The 26,049-nt window shown below is 56.6% G+C and overlaps 1 protein-coding gene across 1 annotated transcript in view; it reads left to right on the forward strand.

Annotated features, from left to right (window-relative positions):
• The first annotated feature begins 256 nt into the window (after nt 1-256).
• The window catches only part of CFAP46 (cilia and flagella associated protein 46), a 100,026-nt gene continuing 74,233 nt past the window's right edge, over nt 257-26,049 (forward strand). The window contains exons 1-15 of the mRNA XM_019644076.1: nt 257-463; nt 527-591; nt 2,312-2,476; nt 3,202-3,325; nt 3,732-3,826; nt 4,502-4,612; nt 7,979-8,078; nt 13,936-14,034; nt 15,976-16,166; nt 20,644-20,872; nt 20,982-21,102; nt 21,856-21,979; nt 22,534-22,664; nt 23,561-23,673; nt 24,710-24,843. Coding sequence (XP_019499621.1) covers nt 257-463; nt 527-591; nt 2,312-2,476; nt 3,202-3,325; nt 3,732-3,826; nt 4,502-4,612; nt 7,979-8,078; nt 13,936-14,034; nt 15,976-16,166; nt 20,644-20,872; nt 20,982-21,102; nt 21,856-21,979; nt 22,534-22,664; nt 23,561-23,673; nt 24,710-24,843 — 2,009 coding nt within the window. The remainder of the gene's footprint in view (nt 464-526; nt 592-2,311; nt 2,477-3,201; nt 3,326-3,731; nt 3,827-4,501; nt 4,613-7,978; nt 8,079-13,935; nt 14,035-15,975; nt 16,167-20,643; nt 20,873-20,981; nt 21,103-21,855; nt 21,980-22,533; nt 22,665-23,560; nt 23,674-24,709; nt 24,844-26,049) is intronic.

Consider the following 26,049-nt stretch of genomic DNA (forward strand, 5'->3'; position numbering starts at 1 on the left):
GACACTATTTCACCCCCTTCCAAAGTTGTGTAGGCTAGACAGATCTAGAAGTATTTTTCATTTCTTCTTAATTTTTTTTATTAGTTTCAGGTGTACAAAACAATGTAATAGATATTTACCCCCCTCATAAAAAGGTAACCTCCCCCCGTCTACTACCCGTCTGACATTGTCTACAGCTGTTACGGTTCCATCGACTCTATCCCCTGGGCTGTCCTCCACAAAAGTGTTTCTCATCGGGAGTTATGTGACCAGGTTCATGTTCAGTGACGTGGAACTTCTGGCCGTCTCCCTCAGCCCTGGCGTTGGGCTTGCATCCGGTCTGACATTTGACCTTTGCACTCTCGTGCCACGGTCACACCCAGAGCAGCTGCCCTTGAGCCGGCAGAGAAGCCCCGCAGCTCCCGCTGTGCGTGCAGGCTGCCAGGCCCGAGCCCAGCGAGGCCACGTGGCCACGGAAGTGGCTGTGAGCAGTGCTTGGGGTTTCAGCGGCAAATTCGATCTGATTGTGATTCTTTTGTGGTTTTAGGAGGAATTTGAAAATTGCGTGACTCAGTACATGAAGGTGATCAACTTCGCAAAAGGGGAGCCAAGGTAGGCGTGGGCCCGCTGCTCCCGTGGGCTGTGACGCGTCCCAAACAGGGCCTGCCGGCCGGTCCCTGCACACGCCGCGGGGCTCTGTCCTCGTCCGTGTTCTGTGCACGCAGGTCCCTGCCGAAGAGCTAGGCCGAGCACAGTCCCCTTAGCGGCTGCCTCTCTTCTCTTCAGCGGTTGCTGGGACCTGCAGTGACCTTGGGCCGCTTCCTCTGTGGGCCTCTGCCTTCCCCGTCCCCGGGGCCCCTCAGGGTTCAGCAGCATGGTTCCCTCCCTGTGCTGCCCCCGCTGGCCGGTCCTCCCCCTGGCCACCGCCTGGGCCATGGACTCAGGTGTGCAGAGGTGATTTGGCTGAAAGTTCAGCACTGTTCCCACTTCACTAATGCTTCCTTAAGTTTGCACACAAACTGCTATCAGCACAGCCTGTTTAAAGAGGACACATTGGGGCCGGCCGAGTGGCTCAGTTGGTTAAGAGCTCGCTCAAGAGTGCGAGCTCTGAGCAACAGGGTCCCCGGTTTGATTCATGGCCTGAACTGAGCTGCCAACAGGTGGCAGGATGGCTCAGCTAAAAAAAAATAAAAATAAAAAAAATAAAAAAATAAAGAGGACACATTTAAGGGTGATGTCAGCTTAAGTCCAGGGTCCACTCACTCGCTCCCCACGACCTGCGATTGTCGATTGGCAGCCTCCTCTGGCTGGCCCTGTAATAGGTGCTGGGATGCAAGGCCCAGCCCCCGGCCGCTCCCTCAGCGAGGTTGTACAGACGGAAGCCGGCGGCCGCACGCCAGAGGTCTTGAGGATAGTGGGTGTTTCAAGGGGACCTTGCTCTGGAGCCGTGAAGCCAGAGCAGTGGGCATCCTTGGGGAGGGGCCCAGGGGCTGCTGCACGCCAGGGGTCTCGGGGTAGCTGCAGACTGCCTGATGGGGGTCCAGGAGCCTTGAGGACTCTCAGGACCACCTTTAAAAATAGACCTGGGCACAGCCAGGTGGAGGAGGAGGGGGCCCTGAGGAAACCCACGCAGGGACCGGCAGCCTGTCTCACTGCCAGCGCCCTGGGTGGTGTGGTGATTAGCAGCTGATGGCCGGCCAGCACAGAGCCCTCCAGGCACCTGGGGTCCTACAAGGCAGAGCCCCCCCAGAGAGGCCTGGAGACGGAGGCGAGCCAGCCTTGTGTCCCCATACTCACCTCCTCAGGTGGCCCCCTGCAGCGGTCAGGAAAAAGGCCAGCTTCCGAGGAGCGCCCACCCCCTCTCTCCACACTGGGCACTTCCTCTGCAGGCATAGAGACCTCCGAAGGTTCTGCTGTGTCCTCTCCACCTACCCAGCCCTCTTTCCCTGCACCGCTCTCCGGGCCGATTGCTGGTGCTTTCTGGGTCTCAGCAGGGTGTCACCTCCTCCAGAAAGCCTCCCTTGATTCCTCCTGCACCTGCCTGTTCTTGCCTGTCCCTTGGGAGCCAAAGGGAGCCTTGCACGGTGACCCCTTCATAGGGAGGTGCCCCTTTGTGGAGTGACTGAATAAGTGAAGAGGTCGAAGCCTGTGGTCCAGCTGGAGCCAGGGCGCCGTCTGCACGGGCACCCCTGGTGACCCCTGAGGGCGCTGCGCGTTCTCATGCAGTGTGGCCCGTATGTCTCATGGGGCTGCTGCCATCTGCTGTGCACAGGGGCCTCCCGAAGAGGGCTGGGCTCAGCCTGCTCTCCGACTGCCCGTCCTTGTGCCGCAGGTATCACTTCCTGGTGTTCAACGCCTCAGTCCTCTACTGGCAGATGGCGAGGCCTTTTCTCAAGCCTGGATACTCTCACCATCTGATCGCCAGCCTCGCCCAGATCGTTAACGTGTTAAATCAGTCGGAGGAGGAGGACAAGGAGTGGCGGGCGGAGCTGATGCTGTGAGTGGGGGGCCCTGCCGCGTCCTCCCAGTGCCAGCCGGGGCCACTGCGTCCAGCTCGAGTCAGAGTCGTGGTTTTGGTGTCTTGTCCAAAGATGTTTGTAGACTCTGTAGAGGACGATGTCACAGTGTTCCGATCGTATGGACGTCACAACAGGTGGCTGTTTCCACTCAAAACACAGGAAGTGTGAGCCCCGTGTCAGAGTCCTGGCTCCTGGTTTAAAGCTTAGTTCAGTATGCTGTTACCTTAGGAGACGTTTTAGCAGAAAACTCGGAAGAGCGGGCGCCCTGCACATCCCTGCCCCCCCTGCCCAGGGCCTGAGACCCACAGTGACAGACGTCAGCAGGTGGTCCCTGCTCTGTGCACAGAATGACGCCTGCCAGAATGTTTCTGAGTTTGCGGAGCATGGGGTGCAGGCCAGTAGCTGTCTGCACGGAGGACTCAGAGGGTCTGTCCTGAAGCTGGAATCCACAGGCTTTCCTCTCCTGCTGTGGCCACTTGGGGCGTCTTTAACAGAAAGGAGTTGTAAACGTGCTTGTTTTTAAACGTCCCATGTAGTTATGTCCCTGGGGAACCTGCGGGCGGGCGGGCGTGGGGTAAGGAGCTGGCCCAGCCTGTGTGTTTCTGAAACATGAAAATAAGGGACGTGTAAACACTGCTCATTAGACGTGGGCAGCAGGCCAGGCCTTCCCCAGGGTTCAGTGTCCACTGTTTCTGTCCCCCAGGGAGCTGCTGGACTGCTACCTCCACGCTGGCAGAAGGGACGAGGCCACGAGGCTGTGTGCCACGGCGGCACCCTTCATAAAGGCCCACGTGCCCCACCGGTACCGTCAGGTGTTCGCCGTCATGGTGAGTTGGCGCCAACCGCAGGAGGCAGTCTCGTCAGGGTCATCGCTCAGACAATGACGTCCACCTGCGGAGGGACCAAACCCACGTGCGTGAAGAAAGCAGGACACGGGCTTGTTCTTCAGGGTGACTGAATGTTTCCTTTGGAGCAGCACTGAATTAAAAACAGAAAATGTGTAAAGTTAGTTACCATGACAACTTTGAAGAGCATTCCTAACCTATTAGTTTTTGTGTAAAGGAAATCAAGTTATAGATGAAAAGCTAAATAATGACCATAATTAATGAAAAGATACTTGTTCATTACGAACGTTAAAGGAGTGTTTGCAAATTAGCAGCCAAACACAGTCTCTGCAGCTCCGCTTAATTATTGGTTTAACCTGAGCTGATATTCTGTTCCATTTTACAACAGGTGGAACATGAACTGATGGACGCGCTTCAGTTACAGGCAGAAAAGAAAACCTCCGTTAGCCTTTCCGTCACTTTCCACATGAACGTGCTGAAGGCGTAAGTGTTCGGGCGGCTGCTGGGCTGAGCATTACAGTGTCCCCTGCAGGGGCTGTGGCTGTGCGCCGGGGCCTGGGGGCTGAGCAGGCGGGCCGTCCCCTGTGGAGAGAGTTTAGGGGGGAGGCACCAGCCTTACTGATGCTTCTACCAGGCTGTGCCAGGTGACCCTGAGACTTGGCCGTGAAACGGTGCCAAACAAGAGTGGTCCTGATGGCACGGGTTAGCGCGGATGGGGAAAAGGGACTGTCTCCATGGGAGAGGGGACAGGGTGGGGGGCCAGTGACAGAGAGGACAGGGAGCCAGGAGGCCAGTGAGAGGGGACGGGGAGCTGTCCAGAGGGAGGCGGTGGCCCCAGGTCCTGGAGTGGGGAGTGGGCAGGGCCCAGGGTCCCGGAGCGGCGGGCCCTGCGTGTGGAGCTGGTCTGGCAGAGGGGCTCGTGCAGTGTCCTGGGTGTTCTCACTTTCAGCGACGGAGGGAGAAAGCCTGTCCCTGGAGCGAGGGAGAAAGGGGGGTGTGGAAAGTCACCTGGGGGAGCGGAGGGGAGGAAGGTGGGGGTTTAGTTTAGGCCCCTGTCCAGAGGGGAAACACAGGCTCACAGACTGAGAGTTTATTTTAGGATAATTTGAATAAACCTGACAGGAGTTTTTGGTTATTTAACGTTTGAATTAATTCTAGAAAATTGGATAAAAATGATTTACCTGAAGACGTCAACACAATTCTGAAGAAGACGTATGCGAAGTTAGGTTATCACGATCACCAGCTCTCCCCTTCCATCAGAGAGGAAAAGTAAGCATCTATTTTTTCCAGTTTCACAGCTGCATAATCACTGCACAAAATTGCTAAGTCAGAAAAATGTGAACAATGTAAAAAGCGCCCGTCACCACCCTGCCAAGCTCCGGCCACGGGGGCGTCCGTATCTTTCCTGTCGTCCTGTGTGTCCTGAGCTTTGTGCTGCTGGGGAGCACTTGTGACGTGTGACTTCATATCGTACTTTAAGAATCAGATTTAATTCTGGCAGAAGTCCTTTTCAGGCTCTTACGAGATCTTACCCCTTTCTGAGTAGCTGTGCCGTTTCTGCGGGTGGAAGACAAACGTTTTTCCTCCCCGAGCATTTTAACTTTTCAGTTCCGTGCATTTTGGGCCCTCTGAGCGCTGCTGGGAGTTTACGGTAACCCTGGGTTGAATTCCTGCAAGTGGGAGGATAAGCCAGATGCCGACTGAGCAGCCTGGAAAGTCCCCCTAGTTTATTCCCACAGATGTGATGGGTTTGCTTCCAGCCCAGCAGCTGTCACATCCTCGTGTGTGTTTACCTAAAAGAACGGGAAAGAACAAAAGCACCTGTTGACGGTGGGTGACATGGCCGCATTGCTTTGGCGCTGTCTGTGTGCATGTGGGCGCCCGCCTGCGCCTGGACCCTGCACTTGCATTTCCGACAACTTGTCTTGTCAGCTCTCGGTGATTCTCTCAGCTTCTCCGCACTCCTGACACAGGCAACATGGGGCCGTTGCCTATAACTGTTGTTTTGGACGGTTTCCGGTTTGTCGTTAAAAGTTGATTTGGGGAATAGTGGGTTGAAGTGTGTCTCCAAAAGACACCGTCAAGCCCGGCCAGCTGTGACCTCGTTTGGGGATAGGTCTTTGCGGGTGTCATCAGGGTGAGAGCGGGTCAGACTGGAGTAGGCTGGGCCTTTAAGGAGAGCGAGTCGGAGACAGAGGCAGCTCACGCGGAGAAGGCCGCCCGAGGACGGAGGCCGAGAAACAGCTGTGAGGCGGGCGTGAGGCGCTGGACACGCTGAAGCTGGCACGCCCTGTGTGTTGCCTCGCCAGGACCTTCACAGGGAGCACGGCCCCGAGACACCGAGATTCTGGGACTCTGGCCTCCAGAACTGTGAGGGACGAAGCTTCTGTCACTTTAAGCCACAGAGTTTGTGGCAGTTTGTCCCAGCAGCCCGAGAAAACTCACCTGGGGTGTGTTGATTATCTAGTGTGACAGATGAGTACAGACAGACGCTGAAACAGGCAGACGCTCATGGTCTCCTGGCGTCTGGGATGGCCTCCCGGCACAGCTGCCGTCCTCACCATGTCGGTGGGGCTGGGGTCTCCTCCGAGGCTCACGTCGTGGCTAGACAAGCCTCTCCACGGGGCCGCGTGCTGCATCAAAGCCGCGTAGCACAGGGAAGCTGGCGTGTTGGCGACCTAATGAGGGCCGTGGCGTCTGCTAAACGTGGAGGCCTCCTGGTGCTTAGAAGCAGACGCTCGAAGGAGGCGGGTCGCACAGGCGCTGTCGCCGGACCCAGGGTCGCGGGCGCCGTGAGACGGCCGCAGTTGGGTTGGCGGGGAGGGCGCACCAGGGCACCTCGTGTACATGTTGTCACTTCACGTGTGAGGCCTCCATCGCTCTTCAGTTTTACAGATTTCACGGGCCAGGGGTTGCATATATACATATGTTTTTAATGGCTGTCATCATTGTTTTGCTCATTTCTAATTCAACATGTAGCTATTACAGAAAGTTTGAAAATGGCATCAATGTATTTCCAAAATTATCATCACGTGACTTTCACGTGCTCCCCCCACATAAATCGGGAACATTTTTCTGCGTCGCGAAGTATTTTTCCACGACGAGGTTTCTAATATGGGCTGTCAGGTCCTCTGGGAGGTCAGGACGTGCTTTGGGGGTATGAACGCGTATAGGCACGTGCATTTTCCTGAGAGCGGGCCAAGCTCAGTCTGGCCTCCAGTGTCCCCTGTCACGGCTGGGAGCCCCCTGGGGGTCTCACGTCAGGGGAGCACAGAGCATGCATGTGGGGTGCCCCCGCCGCCCACCCTGGAACTAGCCTGTGCCCAGGTGCCCGCCGAGGCCCTGCCTTCCGGTGTCTGTGGCCTCGCCTCTGTCAGAACTTGTAGTGTTGTGCTTTTTGGCCAAACAGGACACAGAATAGCTTGTGATTTGCACAGTTAAGTTTCCTCGTGGCTTCATGTGCAGTCAGTATGTGGTGGCTGCTCCCTGGGCCTGGAAGAGACGGTGTGTCCTCTGCTTGCTGGGGACACAGGCTCAGATGCCTGCCGTGGGCTCTCGCCCCACCTCAGCCCGACCCTCTGCGAGGGGCCCGCCTGACACCCCTGGGTGGGAAAATTTTGTGTTAGTGTAAACCAAAAAGGACTGAAAGTTGGTAGTTGGTACCTTCACAGCTCTCCCTTCTCGTCTGCACAGGAGGCCGAGTGGTCGGAGCTCAGGGAGAGTTGGGGGAAAGGGGGACCCGACCCACCGGGGCCGTGTTGGTCCTGGGGCTTGTGGGTGGGGGGTGAGGGAGACAGGGACAGAGGGCAGTCCCGGGACCGTGTCCCTCCCCAGGCAGGGAGAGGGGAGGTGGTGACACAACACACAGGCCATTTGCATTCCTGTTAAGGCTGGTACTTAGGAAAAGGCAGAAGGGGTGTGGATTGTCTCTCAGGGGGCATTTGCTGTGCCTGGAAACAATGCCAGTGGCACCAGTGGGACATCTAGTGGCTGGGCGCCAGGGCTGCAGCTAAACACCCTGTGGTGTCCAGGACAGGTGTCCCCCGTCCCGGAGAGCAAGCTGGTCCAGGTGTCAGTGGTGGAGCCGCGCCCTGGCCCGTCCTACCCAGGACACTGCCTCGGTCCCTGCGCTCCGCGATGCCTGGCAGCTGTCCTCCGAACTCCGCTTTGCTCTCTTTCCGAGTCGCTGGGCCATCGGAGGGCCTTTGCGTTTCCACACACATTTTAGCATCAGCCTGTCGGTTTCTACCAAGACCCTGATTGGCGACTGCGAGTGCTCTTGGTGACGATGTCCCCAGATGCTCGTCACCTGGCTTTGAGTCAGGAAATGCAGCTCACCCACTCCCTGAGCTGCTGTGCAGGGGGGGCCGTGCCCTGCTCCCCCAGACCGCCATTGGCCCGCCCTGAGGGCAGAGGAGGAGGAGCGGCTGCCCAGCGGCCGCAGCTGTGTGTCCCTCCACATCTGGTGTCAGGGCCCGGAGGCTGGACTTGGGGGCCGTCACCACAGGACTGTGACTTGTTTTATTCTGATTTCCTGCCTCTGGTTGAATGCTGACCGAATGTTTATTCTGCCACACAGGTGCATCTTCCCATCACCCCTACTCATCCATTACTGCTTTGCTTTTTTGTTTGCAGAATCCTTTTGCTTTTCGAATTAGCTCATCTTTCTTTGACCTTGAAATGTGAGGAGGTCTCCTCCAGCTGCCTCTCAGACTTGAAGAAAATTGACAGCAAAGTAAGTGGTCAGTGGCTGTCGGTGTCCGGCCCCTGCTCAAGGTCATCTGTACATAAAGGGAAAAGAAAGGAAGAGGGATTGGAACCCCCCCCCCCGCCCCAGGAGGGCCCAAATCTGTATCGTTAGCACGTTTCCTTCCCATTTTTTCCATGTGCGTTCCCCACAGTGGGACGTGAGGTTTGCACTCTGCTCTTTTCCCTTTTCCTGTTGTCACAGGCACTGACCCGTGTTGCCACCAGCTGTTTATACAACTCGCTTTAAGGGCTACACAATATTTCATAATATTCATGATCCGTAACTTACTCTCCAGCCCTGTTATTGGACATTTAAATGCTATTATTCTTTTGCTTATTACAAAGGGCTGCAATAACATTTTGTGCCTAAAGCTTTTATGTGCATTTAGGACTTTCCCCTCAAATAAGTTCATTGTCGTGAAATTACCGGGCATTGTCACTTTTAAGACTTTAAAATGCACACTACAGTATTGCCCTCCAAAGAAATTTCACATTCCCTCCAAAAGTTGATAAGAATGCATGCTGCAGGTTTATTTGTGTTTTACTTAAGAAGCTGTGAAAGGTCTCTTCCCCAGAGCAAAGGCCTGTCTTAGCAGCCAGCACTGCCAGTTACGAGCATAGCACATGCTACCAAGCAGATGCTGTTACGAGAGCTGCTGCTCGCAGGGGTGAGTGGGCTGGAGGAAGGGTTTGCTCGGATGGCCTGGCCATCGGCTGGAGGGTCACTTCTCTCCGCCTTCACTGAGTCCTGCTGTGTTTAGTCCCAAGTTACCTGTGAGTGTCAGATACCAGCTGACCCTCAGGTGTTTCCCACCAAATAAAGTTCTAGGATTATGCCCATTATGGGCGCGGACAGTGAGAAGTACAATTTAGCAAAAGGGAACGCACATCGGTCATGTTCATAGTTATGTTGATCTGGAAATGACTCCAGAAAAGGCAACAGCTTAACTTGGATCTTGACAATCAGGTGGTACTTGACAGGACTGTGCCTGTGAGTGGGGAGTGGGGCCGGGCTGCAGGTGCAGGTGGCCAGGAAGCACAGGTGGTGAAAACAGCAGGAGGGGCCTCTGTTTGAAGCACTTGCAGAGTTCTCTATGGGCCCCATTCCCATTTTCTGGTAACACAGACATTAAGTGAAAAACTGATGATAAACGGGCAGATTCATCAGGAGACTATAACAACTGTATGAATATACACACCCAACATTGGAGCACTGAAGTATATTAAGCAAATATTAACAGATCTGAAAGCAGAAATAGGCAGCAATGCAGTAAAAGTAGGATCTTCAGTTCCCACTTTGAGCATGGCCAGGCCATCCAGACAGAAAACCAGCGAGGATTCACTGGGCTTGAGCACACATTAGACTAAGCGGACCTCACGGACATTTACAGAGCGTGTCACCCAATGCAGCAACATACACAAAGCCCTACAACTCCACTAGAAACTGTTAGAACTAATGAGTGAATTCAAGATTCAAAATCAACATCCAAAAATTGGTGGTGTTTTTTGTACACTAACAAGCTATCTGAAAGAGAAATGAAGAAAGCAGCCCCATTTACAGGAGCATCAGAAACAACAAAAATACTTAGAAATAAATTGAACCAAGGAAGTGAGTGACCTGTATGCTGAAAACGGTAAGACATCAATGAAAGAAGCTGAAGAAGACACTAAGAAATGGAAAGATATCCCATGTTTTCGGATTGGAAGCATCAAAAATTTTTAGATGTCCGTACTACCCCAAACAAGATATAATGCCAATCCAAATTCCAGTGACATTTCTCACAGAAATAGAAGAAAACCCCAAAATATGTATGAACCATGGAAGAGCTAAAGCACTCTTGAGAAGGAACAAAGCTGCAGACAGCACATGTCCTTTTTCCCCAACAACACTACAAAGCCGCAGCGATGACAACATAATGGTGCTGGCAGAACCGTGACACGGACACCAGCGGAGCAGAACCGAGAGCCTGGATGTAAACGCTCACATGTGTTAACTAACCTTTGACAAGGGAGCCAAGAACACACGACGGGGAAAGGGTCGTCTCTTCAACAAATGGTGTTGGGGAGACTGGATGTCGACCTGCAGATGAATGAAACTGGACCCCCCACCTTACACCAGGTGGAAAAAGGCTCTCGTGATGGTTTAGAGACTTGAAGACAGGAAACTATAAAACTCTATAAGGAAAGAACACAGCGGGGAGAGCTTGACATTGGTCTTGGCAGTGGTTTTTTTGACTATGACAACAAAAGTAAACAAGTAGGACTTCAAACTAAAAAGTCTGCACAGCAAAGGAATCAACATGATGGAAAGGCAGCCTGTGGCATCGGAGGGAAACATTTGCAAGGCAGCTCGATACCTGACAAGGGGTTACGATCTAGAAAATATAAGGAACTCATAATTCAGTAACAAAACACCCAAATAACCCAGTGAACAAAATGAGCTAAAGACCTGAGTAGACATTTCCCAAGGAAGATACTCGTGTGACCGACAGGTACATGAAGAGGTGCTCAGCGTCACTGCTCATCAGGACCTGTCGCCTCCCACCTGTCAGAAGGGCTCGTATCAAAAGGAAGCGATAACTGGCCTTGGCTCACCTCACCCCGATACCAGGGCTGCGGAGAAGGGACCCTTGCGTGCTGCTGGTGGGAGTGTGAATGGGTGCAGCCTTATGGAAAACAGCAGGGAAGCTCCTCAAAACACTGAACAGAACCACCGTATGGTCCAGCAGTTCCACTTGGGGGAACACTCCGACAGCAGTGAAATCAGGTCTCCGAGATGCCTGCACCCTGTGTTCACTGCAGCGTGGTTCGCAGCAGCCCAATGCACGCTGACGAGGGATGCCTGAAGAAGCTGGGTGCATATGCTGAGTGAGAGACGTCAGACAGTGACACAGGCCGGGCTGCAGGAAGTGGGTGCTGTGAGGGGCCGGCTTGCCTTGTGAGAGGCGCAGTTTCCGAGAGCCACGCGTGGCCTGCTGACTAGCTGGCAGTGCTGTGCTGTGTCCTTGAAAGTAGCTAGGACGGCATTTTCACCAAAAAGAAAAAAATAAGTAGTTGAGGTGGCAGATGTGTTAATTATTTGACTATGGCAATCATTTCACAATGTAGACATATATCAAACCGTCACATTTATACTTTAAATAGATACAATTATTTGTCAGTTATATACTTCAATAAAAATGTAAATAAAAACAAAGCGGAGTAGACATTTCAGAAGAAAAGACTAGCCAACTTTTGAAGATACAGTAATGTAGTTATCCAAAATGAAACAGGAAAGAAAACACAGTGCATCATGAGTCATGCGACAGCTTCAGGCAGACGGGCGGGTACATAATTGGAGTCCTTGAGGGAGAAAAGAGGATGGAGGAACCGAAAAAATATTTTTAGAAATAATGGCTCACAATCTGATGGACATAAAGAGGAGCAAAAGTCAGCACAACAGCTTTTTGTTGGAAACAAGAAAAGTCCAAAGACCTAAGGTCAACTCCTCTAAAGTACTGAACTAAAAACTGTCCACCTAAAAATCTGTCCTCAGAAAAATGTCTTCTAAAATCAGAGGCAAAATAAAAATTAATTAAAACATACAAAATCTGAAAGAGCCTGACTAACACCACCAGAAATTTTAAAGTAAGTTCTTGAGGCAGAAAGAAGACAGCACCCAATGTGGGAACCTGGACCTACACGAAGCCCGGGACGGAATGCATGGCTGGACAGAAGAGGCACAGCGAATATTTTAGCCTCTTCAAAAATAACTGGCTGTTTAAGAAAACACAATACATGGGTCAAAAGACTCAGTTGTAATAAGATGTCAATTTTCTCCAGATTGAAGAATAGATTAAAAGCGACCCTACCCAAATCCAGCAGAAGTGTTTCAGAAATTGACTGGCTATAAAATTATAGGAAATCAAGGGGCCCAGAGCAGCTAAAAGCAGCCCGAGAAGGCAGAGCAGTGTTGGGGTCGCCACCGCCTGACGCGCGGTGCCTCAAGCACAGCGGGTAGCACAGAGCTGTGTTGGCACGAAGGAGCCGTGCAGACCTGCTGCGCGGACGCACAAGCACATGGTCAGGTGCTTTTTGACCAAGGTGCAGAGGCATTCAGTGGATAAAAGATAGCCTTTAAAAAAAACGGTGCTGGAACAATCGAATAACCACATGTAAAAAAATGAACATTGACCATCCCTCACACCACATGCAGAAATTAACTCAAAATTCATCATAGACCTAAATGTAAGTATTAAAACCATGATACGTCTAGAAAAAAGCATAAGAAAATCTCTGTGGCCCTGGGTCAGACAAAGAATTCTTAGGGTATCAGAAACACAGCCTGTGAGAAGAAATTGGGAAATTAAACTTTATTAAGTGAAGAACTTCTGGCCTTTGAATGATGCTGTTAAGAAAATGAAAATACAAGTCAGACGCTTAGAGAAACGTTTTCAAATCTTCCATCTGATAAAGGCCTGTATCCAGAATATATAAGAACTGTAAACACTCAAGAAAACGAACAAGCTAAAAAAATGCAAAAGATCTGAACAGACCCTTCCTCACTGAAGGTGCATGGACGTCGCACAGAAAGGCTCTGAGCCTCACGAGTTACGATGTTCGGGGCTGTTTGGGAAAACCTCCGTTCCCCCTCCTGTGTGTTTTGCTCCCTTGTTTTCACACAAAACACTTCACTTCTTGACATTTCTGGTCACCAAAGGTGGGGATGTTTCCCCCGCACCAAGCGATTCCGTGACACCAGCTGTTGCCCTGCAGTTTAGCTCAGTTCTGACACTAAGGCACTTAGTGGCAGACCCAAATGTGACGGGCTCGGCCCGACTGCCCCCTCTTAGATGCTGTTTGCAAATCTTAGGTCCCCAGGTTACACGCAGCTTCTCTGACTTGGCTTCAGATTGGGGGTTCCCACGACACCCTTCTTGGGTTTGATTAATTTGCTAGAGCGGCTCTGAGAACTCAGGAAACACGTACATTTATTGGTTGATTAGGTCGTGAAGGACGTGCTGAAGGACACAGGTGTGCAGCCAGGTGTGGAGTCCATAGCCAGGTCTGGGAGGGTCCCCATGGAGCTGGGGACGTCCCCTCCCGCTGTGGGGTGTCCACCAGCCTGGAAGCTCCCCGAACCCTGTGCTATTGGGATTTCACGGAGACTCCGTCACGTAGGCGTGGGCGATCGTTGGCTCCGTTTCCAGCCCCTCTCCCTCTCCAGAGAACTGCCCCAGCCGAAAAGGTCCAGCTTCTGACCATGGCCTGTTCTTCCTGGGGCCCAGCGCCCCCAGAAGCCACCCAGGACCTATCCAGGTCACCTCAATAGAACCAAAGTGCTGCTGTCCCTTAGGATGTATAAGGGATTAGGAGCCCTGTGCCCGGAACCGTCCCAGAGACCTCTGTTACGTCGCCTTACAGCTGCACACCTGCCAGAGGCGTTAGGTGAAGGGCCAGCCATCCCAGGTGGAGAAACGGGTCTCACGCCCTGCGGGGGGCAGCGCCCCCCCTTTGGAAGACAGCTGAGCAGCTTTGTAAACAGGGAAGCGCCCCTCCCTGGCCACCTGCAGCTCTGCCTCCTCCCAGCAGCCGCTGTCCTGACTGAGTCAGAGACGTTGGTGTCGTTACTAAGAACTCAGTGTCCACTGACACGAACTGCTTTTCCCCTCTATTGAAAAGAAAAAGCGAGTTTTTAGCTTTCTCAAACCTTTGCATCTTTTGGAAACACTTTAAGTTTTTAAACATATTTTTGTGTTTCCTTATGATTTTTATTTGTGGGATTTCTACCTAGTACATTAACTACAATTAAAGTGGCGTTAAGGAAGGTGAGGTTGCCTCTGTCTGTACCTGCTGTGTCGCAGGACCCTGGGACGCTGATTGGAATTGAATGTCTGGAGTGTGAATTAGAAGCCCTGAGACTGGAAAAGAAAGTCAGAGCCTACACACGAGCGGCCGTGGAGGTGAGCCCTGAGCGTCCACGGGGCAGGCTGGGCGCAGATGGCCTGTCCGTGGGAGAGCCACGCCTGTGCCACACGTCAGGGTGCGGGGGACGTGCGGGGACCCCACTGCTGGCCTCGCCCTGGCTCTGCTGCTGTTTTCCATGTGACAGGCATTTGGCCAACCGGCCGTGCCTCGGTTTCCCACCGGGAAACGGCCTCTCGGCAGGAACTTCATTTCAAGGGGCCAGGGTGGCACCTGAGCTGCCAGCCCCCTCTGCAGCCCTGAGCCACGTGGCCTGGTGGGTGTGTTGGGCCAGCGGCTGGGGCCTGGCGGGATGCAGCCTGGGGCTTGTGATGAGCTGCCCGCCCCACCCCCCACGCACGCTGACGACACTTGCCCGTGGTGAAGGCCACCGTGTCCCTGTGAGGGCTCCTTGCTATCCTGACTCACGTCCAGGGAGGCAGGCCGCCCTGTCCGAGCGAGGGCTGTCCGCCTTCTTGGGCCTAGAAACCCCAGGGGCTCCGGGGCGGTGGTGAGGCCCCTGCAAGGGACGGGGGGCAGTGGGGACTTGGGGCGCGTGGGGTGGGCAGGCCCCGAGGGCTCCCACGGAGGGGGGGCTGTGTGCGCTGTGCTCCTAGCGGCTGCTGTCACTTTCCTCCTCGCCCCGTGTGGAAGCCACAGGCTTGTGTGAAATCGTCCCTCCGTGGTTACAGAGGAGGCGGCTGTTTTAGCGACCTGTTGGCGCTGCCGCCGTCTGCGTGGATGGCAGTGTCGGAGGCCACGTGAGCTCGGCCTCACCCTCAGGCCAGTGTGTGTGGCAGCAGGACCGGATCAGCAGCCGCCCAGAAAAGGGACCCAGAGATCTTGTAGATGGCTCTTTAATAAGAATTTTGCAGTTTAAAAAGAACAAAATTGAATGAAACAACGGCAGCTAGCATTGGTTTGGGGCTGGGGCAGGCCTCCCCGGGATTAGCTCATGGAACCCTCATGGCAGCCCCCACGCACCAGGCTGCCCCTGCCCCACGTCACCCACCTGGCCTGGGAGGAGCCAGCTGGTGTCTGCGTTGTGAACACTCTGCCCGGAGATGGGGACATGCCCTCACGGGTTCTGTGTGCACGTTTGTTGCCGCCGGGCGGGCATGCACGTTTCTGTGGGGCTTGCTCGCGTGGCTGTCCCCACTCGAAGGAGGGCATGACCGCGTGAGGCCTGCCACACGCGGTGCCTGGCACCTGGGAGGCACTGGACAGGTGTTGTCTGAAGGTGATTTACGGAAAACCCTGGGCCACGACGTTTGATTGTGAAACCGCGACAGAGGCGGTTGTGTGTGTGATGATGCCTGCGCGAGGGGGGTTGACGGTCCCTCTGCCTCCGCCCTCCGTGCACCTCAGAGGCCGCAGGGTCAGCACATGTGGCCTTGGCCACTCATCTCAGCAGCCGGGCGGCACGGGGTCGGGAATCTCAAGGTTGGGCTGGATCCTGGACCCAGAAGCAATGTGAGGGGAGCCAAGGGCCCTGGGACAGGCATGGAGCGTGAGGCCGCCTGTGCAGGTCCCCAAATGCCGGGACCAGAGCCTGTCTGCTGGGGAGGGCAGGGCGCATGGAGCAGCCCGGAAGAGATGGTCTTTGGGTCACATGCGTAACAGGGGCGTGGACCCCAAGAAATACACAAGACCAAGAAGTGAGCAGACTCGACTGAGTCAGTTTCGGAGACAGAGGCACGTCCCAGACGTGCACAGCCCATGCCGAGCCTTTTAAGGGAGTGTCTTTAAGGGAACCCGTCCCCTCCAGACACGATCGCCCAGGCCGTGTCCGCAGACTGTCTGGGATGGGCCCTGACCCACCTGCCCCCTGACGCTCCGGCCTCCCAGGCTCGAGGCCGCCTGGGGCCCGCAGTGGCCTCAGGTCAGGCCGGGCAGGCAGCCCGTCGGCCTCACCAGCTGCTGTTCACTGTCTTGTGCAGACGCAGCTGAGCATGACGCAGAGACTGGACGTCGCACTCCAGCGAGCCGCCTGCCTGGGCGACCCCCGGGTCATCCAGGTGGTGAGCACCACCCAGTGGAACCTATGCCTCCCGTTGCTGCAGCACAACCTGCGGCGTCACCTGCGGAAGCCGCTGACCAACATCGCGGACATCCTGGAGAAAGTGGACAGGTAGCCTGTGCGTCTGTGTCCTGGGCTGTGCCGTCAGAGACGGGCGGCATGTGGGCCACGGCAGGGACGGGGTGAAATCCAACACATCTCCCCAAATGTGAAGCAAGCAGGTGAACCCACCTGTCTTTAAAGAGGGCTTGAGTGGCTGCTGGGCGACAACGCCTTCAGTTTGCCCTGAGAGGGTCAGGCTGCTCCTGTCAGCTGAGGGCCAGGCTGGGCCTGCCAGCCCGTGGGGACAGACAGACGGCCAGCTTCAGGTCAGCCCTCTGAAAGGCAGTGCCAGCACAGTGTCACCCATGCTGCAGAGACTCCTGTGGAGGGACCTGCCACGGCCCAAGCGTGGCCCAGAGCTGGCCGTGAGCCAGCGTCCACTCACCTGGTGTCTGGGTGCTCACAGGCAGGGGGAGAGCTCGGAGCCCAGTTCTGCTCATTTCCGGCTCGGCATGGGGCGCTCTTCCCCTCCTCCGTCCGTCCGTCCATGTCATCTGTGTGAACAGTTTCTCCTGGAATCCCGCTGGAATGTGTGACGGGGCTTCTTGGGTGAGGCTGTAAGGCCCTCACGTCCCTGTCCCTCTGTCTTCATGTTCTGTCCCCTCCCATCAGTTCTCTTTTACTTACAGATTCTCTAATTCTGCTTTTGAGTCCATCTTTTTTATTTTAGTGACTTTATTTCTCATTCACAAAAATATCCTTGTATTTTATTTTCATAGTTGCCTGATTTTAAAAAATAATTTCTTCTGGTTGCCTTCTTTTTCTCGATGGTTCTTTTCCTAGTTGACTCTGTGGAGATACAAATGCATAGAAGAGAAAGCGCGCATTTTAAACGCCTGGTTTGCTGAGCTGTGTGTCAGTCACGATGGGTGTTGAATGTTTCTTCTGCACCTTCCGGAACGGCCATGTGGCTTTCCTCTTGTTTAATGCGAGTGGCACGGAGCGAGCTGTGCCCGCGTCCTCTGCTCGCCCTGAGCCCGCCGTCTCTCCTGGGTCCGAGCTCTGTGCCCGTGTCCCTGGGGGCGAGGGCCTGCGAGCCTCTTGCTTTGTGATGCCTGTCGGGCTTGCCGTCACCATCACGCTGACTTTATAAACCGGGCTGGGAACTCAGGAAGTGTTTTCTCCATGGCTGAAGGACTTTCTGTAAATTGGCGTTTTCTTCCTCAAGGGCTCTGTAGGGCCCAGTGAGCGCCTCGGGGCCTGGGGCTGTGCTGTGCGGTCGCTTCTTTGGGAAGGTTTTCAAGCTGACGACCTACTCCCTGCAGGTCAGGAGGCCACCGTCCCTCTCGAAGGCGTCTCGGTGGCTCATGTCAGTGTCCCCACCTTTGCTGCCCTGTGCTCAGGTCTTCTGGCTCCGAGTTCTCGTCTGCTGCTTCCAGCCATTCCCGAGAGAGGCGTGTGAGCCCCAGCTCGGTGGGCAGCGTCTCCGACGCCCTGTGGCTCTCAGCGCTGCCCTGTTCCCAGACACCGTGTCGCACACACATGGGTGGCTGTCGTCTGGGTGACTCCCTCGTCCTGACGGCTCCTGCGTTTGGAGCTTGCAGCCTCCCCAGCCCCCTCCTCACCCCGCCTGCCTCCTCCGTGCATCTCTCAGGTGTGACGCAGCTTGGAAAGCCGCGTCTTCCTTTATCGAGTGTGGTAATCGCTGTCTCTTAATTGCAGCGCTTTGTCTGTGTTTGTGTAATTCTGAACTGCTCTAGGATGTCATCATGTGTTTCCGTTCGTGCCTCCCTGTTCTGCCTGCCCTTCCGTGTTCTGATTTCCGGGACCGGCCCCCTTGTTCCTGAGCTGCACCTCGTGGTGGGAGGGGCTGCTGTAAGGCTGGCAGCGCGCCCGCCTGAGGGCGTGGAAGGCCCGTGCAGTGCCACCGCCACTGCCGAGGTGAAAGCCGCCTAACGTTACACAGCATTCACCGCCACTTTCTCTGAGCTAGTGTCATATCTTTGGCTTCAAAATATGTTACAAACCTCATCTGACATTGTTAGTTTGCTTTGAACATCTGGTGGTTTTTAAGGGAAATTCTGGAGAAAACCAGTGACCTTGTGTGCCCTTCTCTGCCGGTCCCGCTGGCTCCTCTTCTATCGGTTCAGCCTGAAGAACTCCCTTTATTTTTTCTTGTAATGCACGACCGTCAGCGGTGAATTCTTCTGCTTCTGTTGCTCTGAGAATGACTCCGCCTCAGCCTCAGCTTTGAGGACGGTTTCCTCTGGTTATTGGGTTCAGGCGAGGTCCTTCTTTCAACACCCTGGAGGCTGGTTTTCTTTTCTCTGGCTCCTCGTTTCTGACGGCGCGTCAGGAGGTACTCGAAGTGTCTCCTGAACGCAGCCCGTCTTTCCCAGCCTCTCCGCTCCCGAGTTGCTCTCTGACTCTTGATTTTGGTTATGGTTTTTCTCAGAGCCTTTGAAACAGCCTTGCGCGGGGTCAGCTGAGACACCAGATGTGTGAGATGGCGATTTCATCAGATTTGGGACATGATTGGCTCTTATTTCTTCAAATACCGATCCTCGCTCTTTGCGTCCCAGCTTCACGTCCCGTAACACCCACCGAGGATCGTCCCGCAGGCCCAAGGCTCTGCTCATTTTAAAACCCTTTTTCAATCTGTTCTCTGATTAGATCGTTTGTATTGATTGTTTTCAGGTTTACTGGCTTTTCCTCCCTTCTCCAATCTGCTGTTAAACTCAACCAGGAATCTGTCATGTCAGTTATTGGCGTTTTGAGTCCCAGTGTTTCCATTTTTTGCCGTTTGTACTTGTCCAGTATGACTTTCTGTTCTCTCAGTGTTGTTTTCCTTCAGCTATTTACCGTGATTATATTTGTATTGTAGTATCTGCCTTAAAGGGTCTATCTGCACGCTTGACACCTGCCCCCGCCGCCCCCCAGCTGGGCCTGCAGCTCGTTGGCACAGTGGGCCTGTGCTCCGCCCCGTGTGCCGCGGGAAGCTGTCCCCAGGCCGAGCCGGCAAACACGGTCTCGGTCCTGCGCGCCCTTCTCCAGGAGCGGTGCCCGATCGGCGCCCGCAAGTCCTCGGTTCAGCTTTATGGTCGGCGTGCGGGGCAGGTGCTTCATCACACGCAGCTGGAGCAGAGTGACTCCGAGGCCACTCACCCCGACCCGTTTCTGCGGGTCCCGTCCACCCTGCTTTGGTGGGCACAGATTCTCCTGTTTGCATCTTCTCTGCTCACTGCCGTCATCGCTTGCTGTCCTGCAGCCCGCGATCGCCAGGTGGCTCCTGAGACGGGCTGTCCTGCCCGGCTGGCTCCTGGTGTCCATCCGTCGGGACTCCCGTGTTAGGGGACTCCGGGCTCGGCTGGCCCACTGGCGTCCTGCTGGCTCCTCTCCCCTGTCCCAGGTCAGGGGAAGTGGCCCGTGCCTGGCTGTAGCCTGGACTGCCAGGCAGAGGCTCTGGAACCTGGTTCCCTGACGGGCAGCACAGACCTCACCTTTGGCACACCCAGGACGCTGGGCGGTGCCCCCTCCTGCCCACGATGCCCGGCTCCTGGGCCCGGGCCCCCCTCTATCTCCTGTCCTAAGTGACAAGCATGTGCTGTGACATGTACGCCTGTGTCTTGCTGAGTCGCTTCATGGGTCTGGTACAGCTTTTTCTTCGTTTTTATTCAATTACAGTTAATGTTCACTATTATGTTAGTTTCAGGCATACAGCACAGTGGTTAGACATTACATGCCTACGAAGTGACGTGCCTGTCAGCCCCGTCCCACCTGGCACCATCCTGAGAACTTTTTTGTTTGTTGTTTTGTTTTGTTTTGTTTTAGCTGAGCCATCCTGCCACCTGTTGGCAGCTCAGCGGCAACTCAGCTCGGGCCAGACTCGAACTGCTGTTGCTCAGAGCTCAAACCTTTGAGCGAGCTCTTAACCAACTGAGCCACTCGGCCGGCCCCTCTTAGAACTTTTATTCACCCAGATTGTGGGGTTACTAACGCTTGTGTCCAGGGGGGCCGTGACCCTGGGTCTCGTGTGCTGTCCATGGCAAAAGTCCTGAGGACGCTGTTTTCCTGCTGAGACACTGTGTCCAGCTCTGCCCAGCCTCCTGTGGCCCCAGCTCAGGCGGCACCAGGAGCCGACACGAGGCAGGGCGTGTGGGCCTCGGCCACAGGACCGGAGGGCAGAGCTGGGGCTCCACGTTGTCCGCAAGGGGAGCAGCGCCTTGTCTAAACTCACTTGGTGGCGACGCCGAGAGCCTCCCAGGGGTGCTGGGGTGAGATGGCGCCGACGGACGGGGTGGCGGCCCCTGTGTTGTGTGCTGCCCTCTCTCGGCAGCTCACGCTAGCCAGGACCACGGTTGCCGACCTGCTGCTTCTCAGCCCTGGAGCCCAGGCCTCGGCAGCTGCTGCCATCTGGGCTTAGCTCTCTGCGGCCTGCGGGAGCTCCCTGTGTCCCCGTGTGTGTCCTCACAGAGCCAGGGCGGGACATGAAGGGCGCGAAGGCCAGGGGTGCCGGCCAGCCCGTAACGCTGCGCTTGGCCCCCAGCCTCCTGGTGCTGCTGCGCTGCCAGGTGCATATGGAGCTGGCGCACATCGATGAGGACGAGGACCGGCTGGAGCTGGCCGTGGAGCACCTGCGCAAGGCCATGCTGCTGGACGGCCGCGGCCTCTACCGGGAGGAGCTCGGCACGGCCCTGAACCGGCTGCGTCTCTGCACCTCGCTGTACCAGAGCCCCGAGCGTGCCGAGGATAAGGCCATCATGGCTGTCGAGCAGGTGCTGGCACGGCGCCTCCGTGGAAGCCGGGAGCGCTCCGAAAAGATGAGCGCTGAGCCGCTTCAGGGGAAGCGACACCCGGCTCACCGTGCATTCTCTCCCTTCGTAGGCCAAGAAAGCTGTCCCCAAGGACAGCGTCCGGAAGAAGCGGGCGCTGCTGGTGAACGCGGGCCTGGCCCTGGCCCCCGACACCTTCCAGATCGTGCTCGACAGCGAGAACGAGGCCAAAGGTGGGCGCGGTTCTCCCAACCGCAGCCTGAGCTGTGTGGGCAGCGGAGCTCTGGGACGTGACCCTCGGAGTGGCTGGGCGACTGCGGGCCCCCTCTGTCACCTTACCGTGGTCGTTCAGTCTGGGCACAGCTGGGCCGCCTGTGCTCACACCCTGAGCAGTTGGGGTGTCGGCAGTCCCACGAGACACGCCTGGCGCTTCCACGTGTGTTTCACACACGCAGCGTGTGCTCCCGCCTGCTGGTAACAGGAGGACACGGGGGCGCTGCTGGGCGAGGGGCCTTCCGCGGGGCTTGTGCTGAGAGGGCGGAGGGACAGGCCTGGTGGCAGCACAGGCCCACGACCTGCCAGGGACAGGAGGCCCCTGTGGGCCCAGGCGCTGTGCCAGGCGGCCCGCAGGCACTTGGGGTTGGTGCTTGTGTGCCAGCAGGAGGAGCCTCCAGTGCTGCGCAGGTCAAACGCCCGGCCTGGGCGTGGACAGCGGGGTTGGGCAGGGCCTGCGTGGGTGGGGGACGGGAGGACGGGGGGCTGGGGGACCCTGAAGCAAGCGTCCCCCAAGGGCCTGGCGGCTTCCCACACACGAAAGCCTCGTTCCCATCGAAAGGCCCCAGCGCCCCAGCGAGGGCCACTCGACACTCTGTCGGAGTCCAGAGCCCAGGGGTTGCTGTGACTCGGTGGCCGTACGCCGAGGACACGTGTGTTCGCTGGAGCAGAGGTGCGCTCCCTCCAGGCACACGCTTCCCTTTCGTCCTCAGTTTTCACCGGGAAAAACCGGGGCCGCTTCAGCTACCTGTTTGCGAAGGCGCGTCACCACACCATCAGCGTGGACAAGGCTGCCGGGCACTTGCGGCGCTTGGGGAATGAGAATGACACGGAGAGGTGGGTGGGGCGGAGGCGCCGGGCCCCCAAGCAAAGCCCAGCCAGCAGGGCGGGCGGCTCTGTCACCCAGAGCAAGAGCGCCCACCTGCTCGGGTCCCACGTGTGGGCTCAGGCCGGCAGGAGCAGGCGCACGGCTCCGTGAGGCCTGCTCACCCATGTCTCCATCGCCCGTGAAACAGCAAACCCCGGCCCGCGGGGTCCACGCTCTGGAGACTGTCCTGACTCCAGCAGGACGCCCAGCGCCAGGTCCTGTGTGTGGCCAGGACACAGTCACGGGAACCGGCTGATTTGGGAACAGACTCAGGGAGGCCTGCCCCCGGGGAAGGACACGGGCAGGCACCTCTCAGTCGTGACAGTGACGGGGAGTGGCTGCCTGACACACGCTGGGCCCGGGGACCAGCCTGCTGCCCGCCCAGGCCTTCGTCTCAAGGTCGCTCTTTGTGACCTGGAAACTGTAGCACCCCGTGCCCTTTTCTCACAAGCAGCAGCTCGGGGGTTCTGACTTACCAGCTACATCCGTGTTCATCTTCCTTCCTTTGGTCTTTGGTGAGCAGGATACAGATTTGGGCAGAGCTCGCCAAGGTCGCCCGGAAGCAAGGCGTGTGGGACGTGTGCCGGGCAGCAAGCCGCTTCTGTCTGCTGTACGACAGAGTCAACACGAAGAAGCCGTTGCGGTTGAAGAAAGGTACACGTGAGGCTCCAGCCCGTCAGCACCCAGCTCGGCGCCGCACAGGCTGTGGAGCCCAGGGCCAGCGACTCGGCCGCAGGCGGTCCCCGAGCAGGGGCCGGCCAGACGGGGTTCTGCAGTGAGGGAGACGGTCGGCACGCATGGCTGCGAGTCCAGCGGGCCTTCAGCTGGGACAGTGTTTTACAGATGTTTGCAGCTGACTGCCGAGACTGCCCATGATGAGGTGACGGTGACCACATGGCCTCCACACAAGTGACAGTGACCACATGGCCACTAATGAGAGTGACGGTGATCATGTGGTCATCGTGTTGCCGATCGGGGCCTCCTCTGTGCTTCAGGCACTGTGCCAGGCTGGCTTCTTGTGCCATCATCTCATTTGACCTTCACAGTCTCTTTGGGGTCGTCAGGGGGCTCAGAAGGGGGAAGGGACCTGCTATGGGCGAGAGAACAGGCCACCGTGCTGGGAGCCTGAGGGCAGAGGCTGACACCAGCGGTGTGGGTGCAGGCATGTTTCTCGGGGGCATGGGCAAGGGACAGGCTCCCTCCATCAGCGCTGGGCTTGGGGACGAGTCCTAGGTGCAGGTCCTTGGGGGACAAGGACGTGCGCAAGGACCGAGAAGGCCTGGATGTGGGTGTGGCAGGCTTGGCGAGCCGAACTCCATGAGCAAAACCCAGAATATGCTGTGGGGAGCATCAGCTGGAGACGGGGACACGTTTGCCACTCTACGGGGTCCCCACACCCTTGGGGAGGTTTCTTCCACGCCCTCCTGGGCCTGGTGCCCCCCACAGAGACCCCCACGGTCCCTGGACCTGGGCAGGGGCTCTGGCGGGCGGGTGGGCCAGGGGTCCTGGGCTGTTTCCTGAGGCCTCATCTGAAGCGGCTGTTTCCCCAGGAAGGAAGAGGCGAGACAAGGACGCCACGGGCCAGCCGGAGGGTCTGCTACAGCAGCCGCTGCCCCCGGCGCTGCTGCGGAAACTCGCGGAGGTGGGCTTCATCAGCGCCGAGGTGCGTCCTGCACTCAGCGGTCAGCCCTGCGTGGGCGGGGGGCACTGCCTGCATTTACCGCAGTGCCCCACCCCTGCTCCTGAAATAGGACTGCGGGTTACGGAGCATTTCCTGGGCTCTTGGGAGATTTTCTAGGAGAAAAATCTAAACCAAAATGTAGTGTGAGGTGTGACATACATTTTCCCTTAGAGTTAGCTTCTCGGGTGACGTAAGAGCTGCGGTGATGGTCCAGCACTTGTTCACATGCTGCCTGACATCAAAACCACTGTGAACAAGGTGCGGCAGAGAAGTGGCACTTGTGACCCGACGTGGTCACAGTCGGGCCGAGTGCTTCTGGGGACCAGCCCGCCAGGCCTCTCCCGGGGCTCACTGCTGCCCCAGCTTGCACGCTGGGACCCAGGCTGAGCCTCAGCCACGGCACCCACGCTTATGTCGGTGGTGACATTTGGTGACATTTTGTAACTCGGAATTTTTGCATCCACTTTCTGTTGTATTTTTGGGAGTCGGCAGGGTAACCTGGCCCGAGCACTCACTGATTCATTCAGTAAGGGTCTCCTGAGCACCTCCCAAGTGTCAGGCCTCTGCTGTGAGCTGGGGACACGGTGACAACCTGAGCAGAGCCCTGTCCTCAGGGACCCAGCAGCCGATGGCAGAACCGGTGTCAAGCTAGGGAGACAGGTGGTAAGGCTGCTCACCAGTCCCCGAAGCCTGCATCCCATGATGCCAGCAGCCATAGTGTTTCCATGTGCATTTATGTGACAGGGACATGGATGCTGGCTGGGCACGTGCTGATGCTCAAGTTATGTCTGCTGAGCTGTGGTCATGACCTGGGCTGCTCTCAAAAGGAGCCCTCTCTGAAAACACGGAGTATTTATTTACTGGCGAAGTGACTTACGTGGGGAGGGGAGCCAGTGTCACCAAGGGGATGACACCTGAGGTTGCAGGGGCCTTGGGCTCCTCTCAGGGTCTCCCCACTGTGTGGCTGGCACTACGTCCATGCACCTGTGACCTGTCTGGCCACACACATCCTTTGCAGGCTACCGTCCACTTGCTGAAGTCAGAAGGTGTACAGCTAAATGACCGTCCTAACCCCCCTGAGGACTTGAGCCAGCACTCGGCCGGCTACATGCCCGAGTCCCCAGAGGAGAACTCGGAGTGGGACGTCTATAGGTAGGCGGCCGCCGCGGGTGCTGACCGGTCCGGGTGTCCTGTGCCCGGGGGCACAGCTGGGCGTGGAGAGCGTGGGCTTTGTGTCTTGGCTGTGGGAGTTCTGCGAACAGGCCGGGGGCGTGCCCACACCAGGAGCCACGTTGCTAGTCCCTGTGAGAAGTGACAAGACCAGCCTGTACGTGTCGAGCTCAGACGGTGGTTCATGACAGTCTTTTTCATCCCTGGTACAAGTGAGGCACGAGGGAGGCCTTTCTCTGCTCAGAGGGAAAGCTGTGACCGCTGACTGTAGGAAACCTGTCAGGGTGTCGGGGACACGCCTCACTGTCTCGCTGTGTGTGAACGAGACAGCGTCCCTGTGGGACGCCCAGGAGATGCCAGGTGCAGAACCAGCCATGACATGAAGGCCTGTGTTGGCCATGATGGGTTAGTTATTTTTAAGTGAACACTGAATTCTGCAGTAGTGACTGTGGCGCTGAGTGAATGTCCGGCCTACTTAGCTGCTCTCGCCCACTAAACGGGGAGAGAAAAGCCTGCTTTCCTGTTCATTTTGCCCAGTAAACAAACGGGCTCTCCGCACCTACTGGGCCCATGGAGCACAGGGGTTACCCGGCCCTGAAGGGTTGAGGAGGGGAGCGGCTCGCTCATTCTACGCAGATGGTTCCACTTGGTGGCATCAGGTCCTCTCCCCCGGCTGCCGTGAGCGGCCACGTGGGTCCAGGCCCAGGCCGGAGCAGAGCTTACAGCTGGCGGGGGTCAGCAAACCCGGGCCCATGACACATGCGGCCCATAGCCCATGAGCTGAGGTGCTTTTGACATTTTAAATCTGTAAAATAAAACTGAGAAAAAATAAACAGAGAAAAAGGCCCTTTGCAGAAAAGGTTTTCCAGGTCCCAGTCCAAGGGCCAACAGCTGTCACTCACACAGAGTGCCTGAGTGGGACCAATGGCCATGAGGAGAGTGGCCTGTGTGTGGTAGGGTGCTGCTGGGCACGGGGCGCAGGGGCGGCCGCACCGGTGGCCAGGCAGCACGGCCGACCCCGGGCCTCAGACAGGAGGGCCCGGAGCTTTGCAGGTGCAGGCAGAGCAAGAGGCTGTGGTTGTTGCATGTGAGAGGGACGTCCCCACGGGAGACGGGGGGCTGGGCAGGCCCTGGGTCCTTCAGGAGGGAACGTGGTGGGCGGTGGGCAGCCCCCAGCTCCACGGCCAG

Source organism: Hipposideros armiger, unplaced genomic scaffold (assembly GCF_001890085.2).
Source record: "Hipposideros armiger isolate ML-2016 unplaced genomic scaffold, ASM189008v1 scaffold_85, whole genome shotgun sequence".
NCBI classification, from domain to species: Eukaryota; Metazoa; Chordata; class Mammalia; order Chiroptera; family Hipposideridae; genus Hipposideros; species Hipposideros armiger.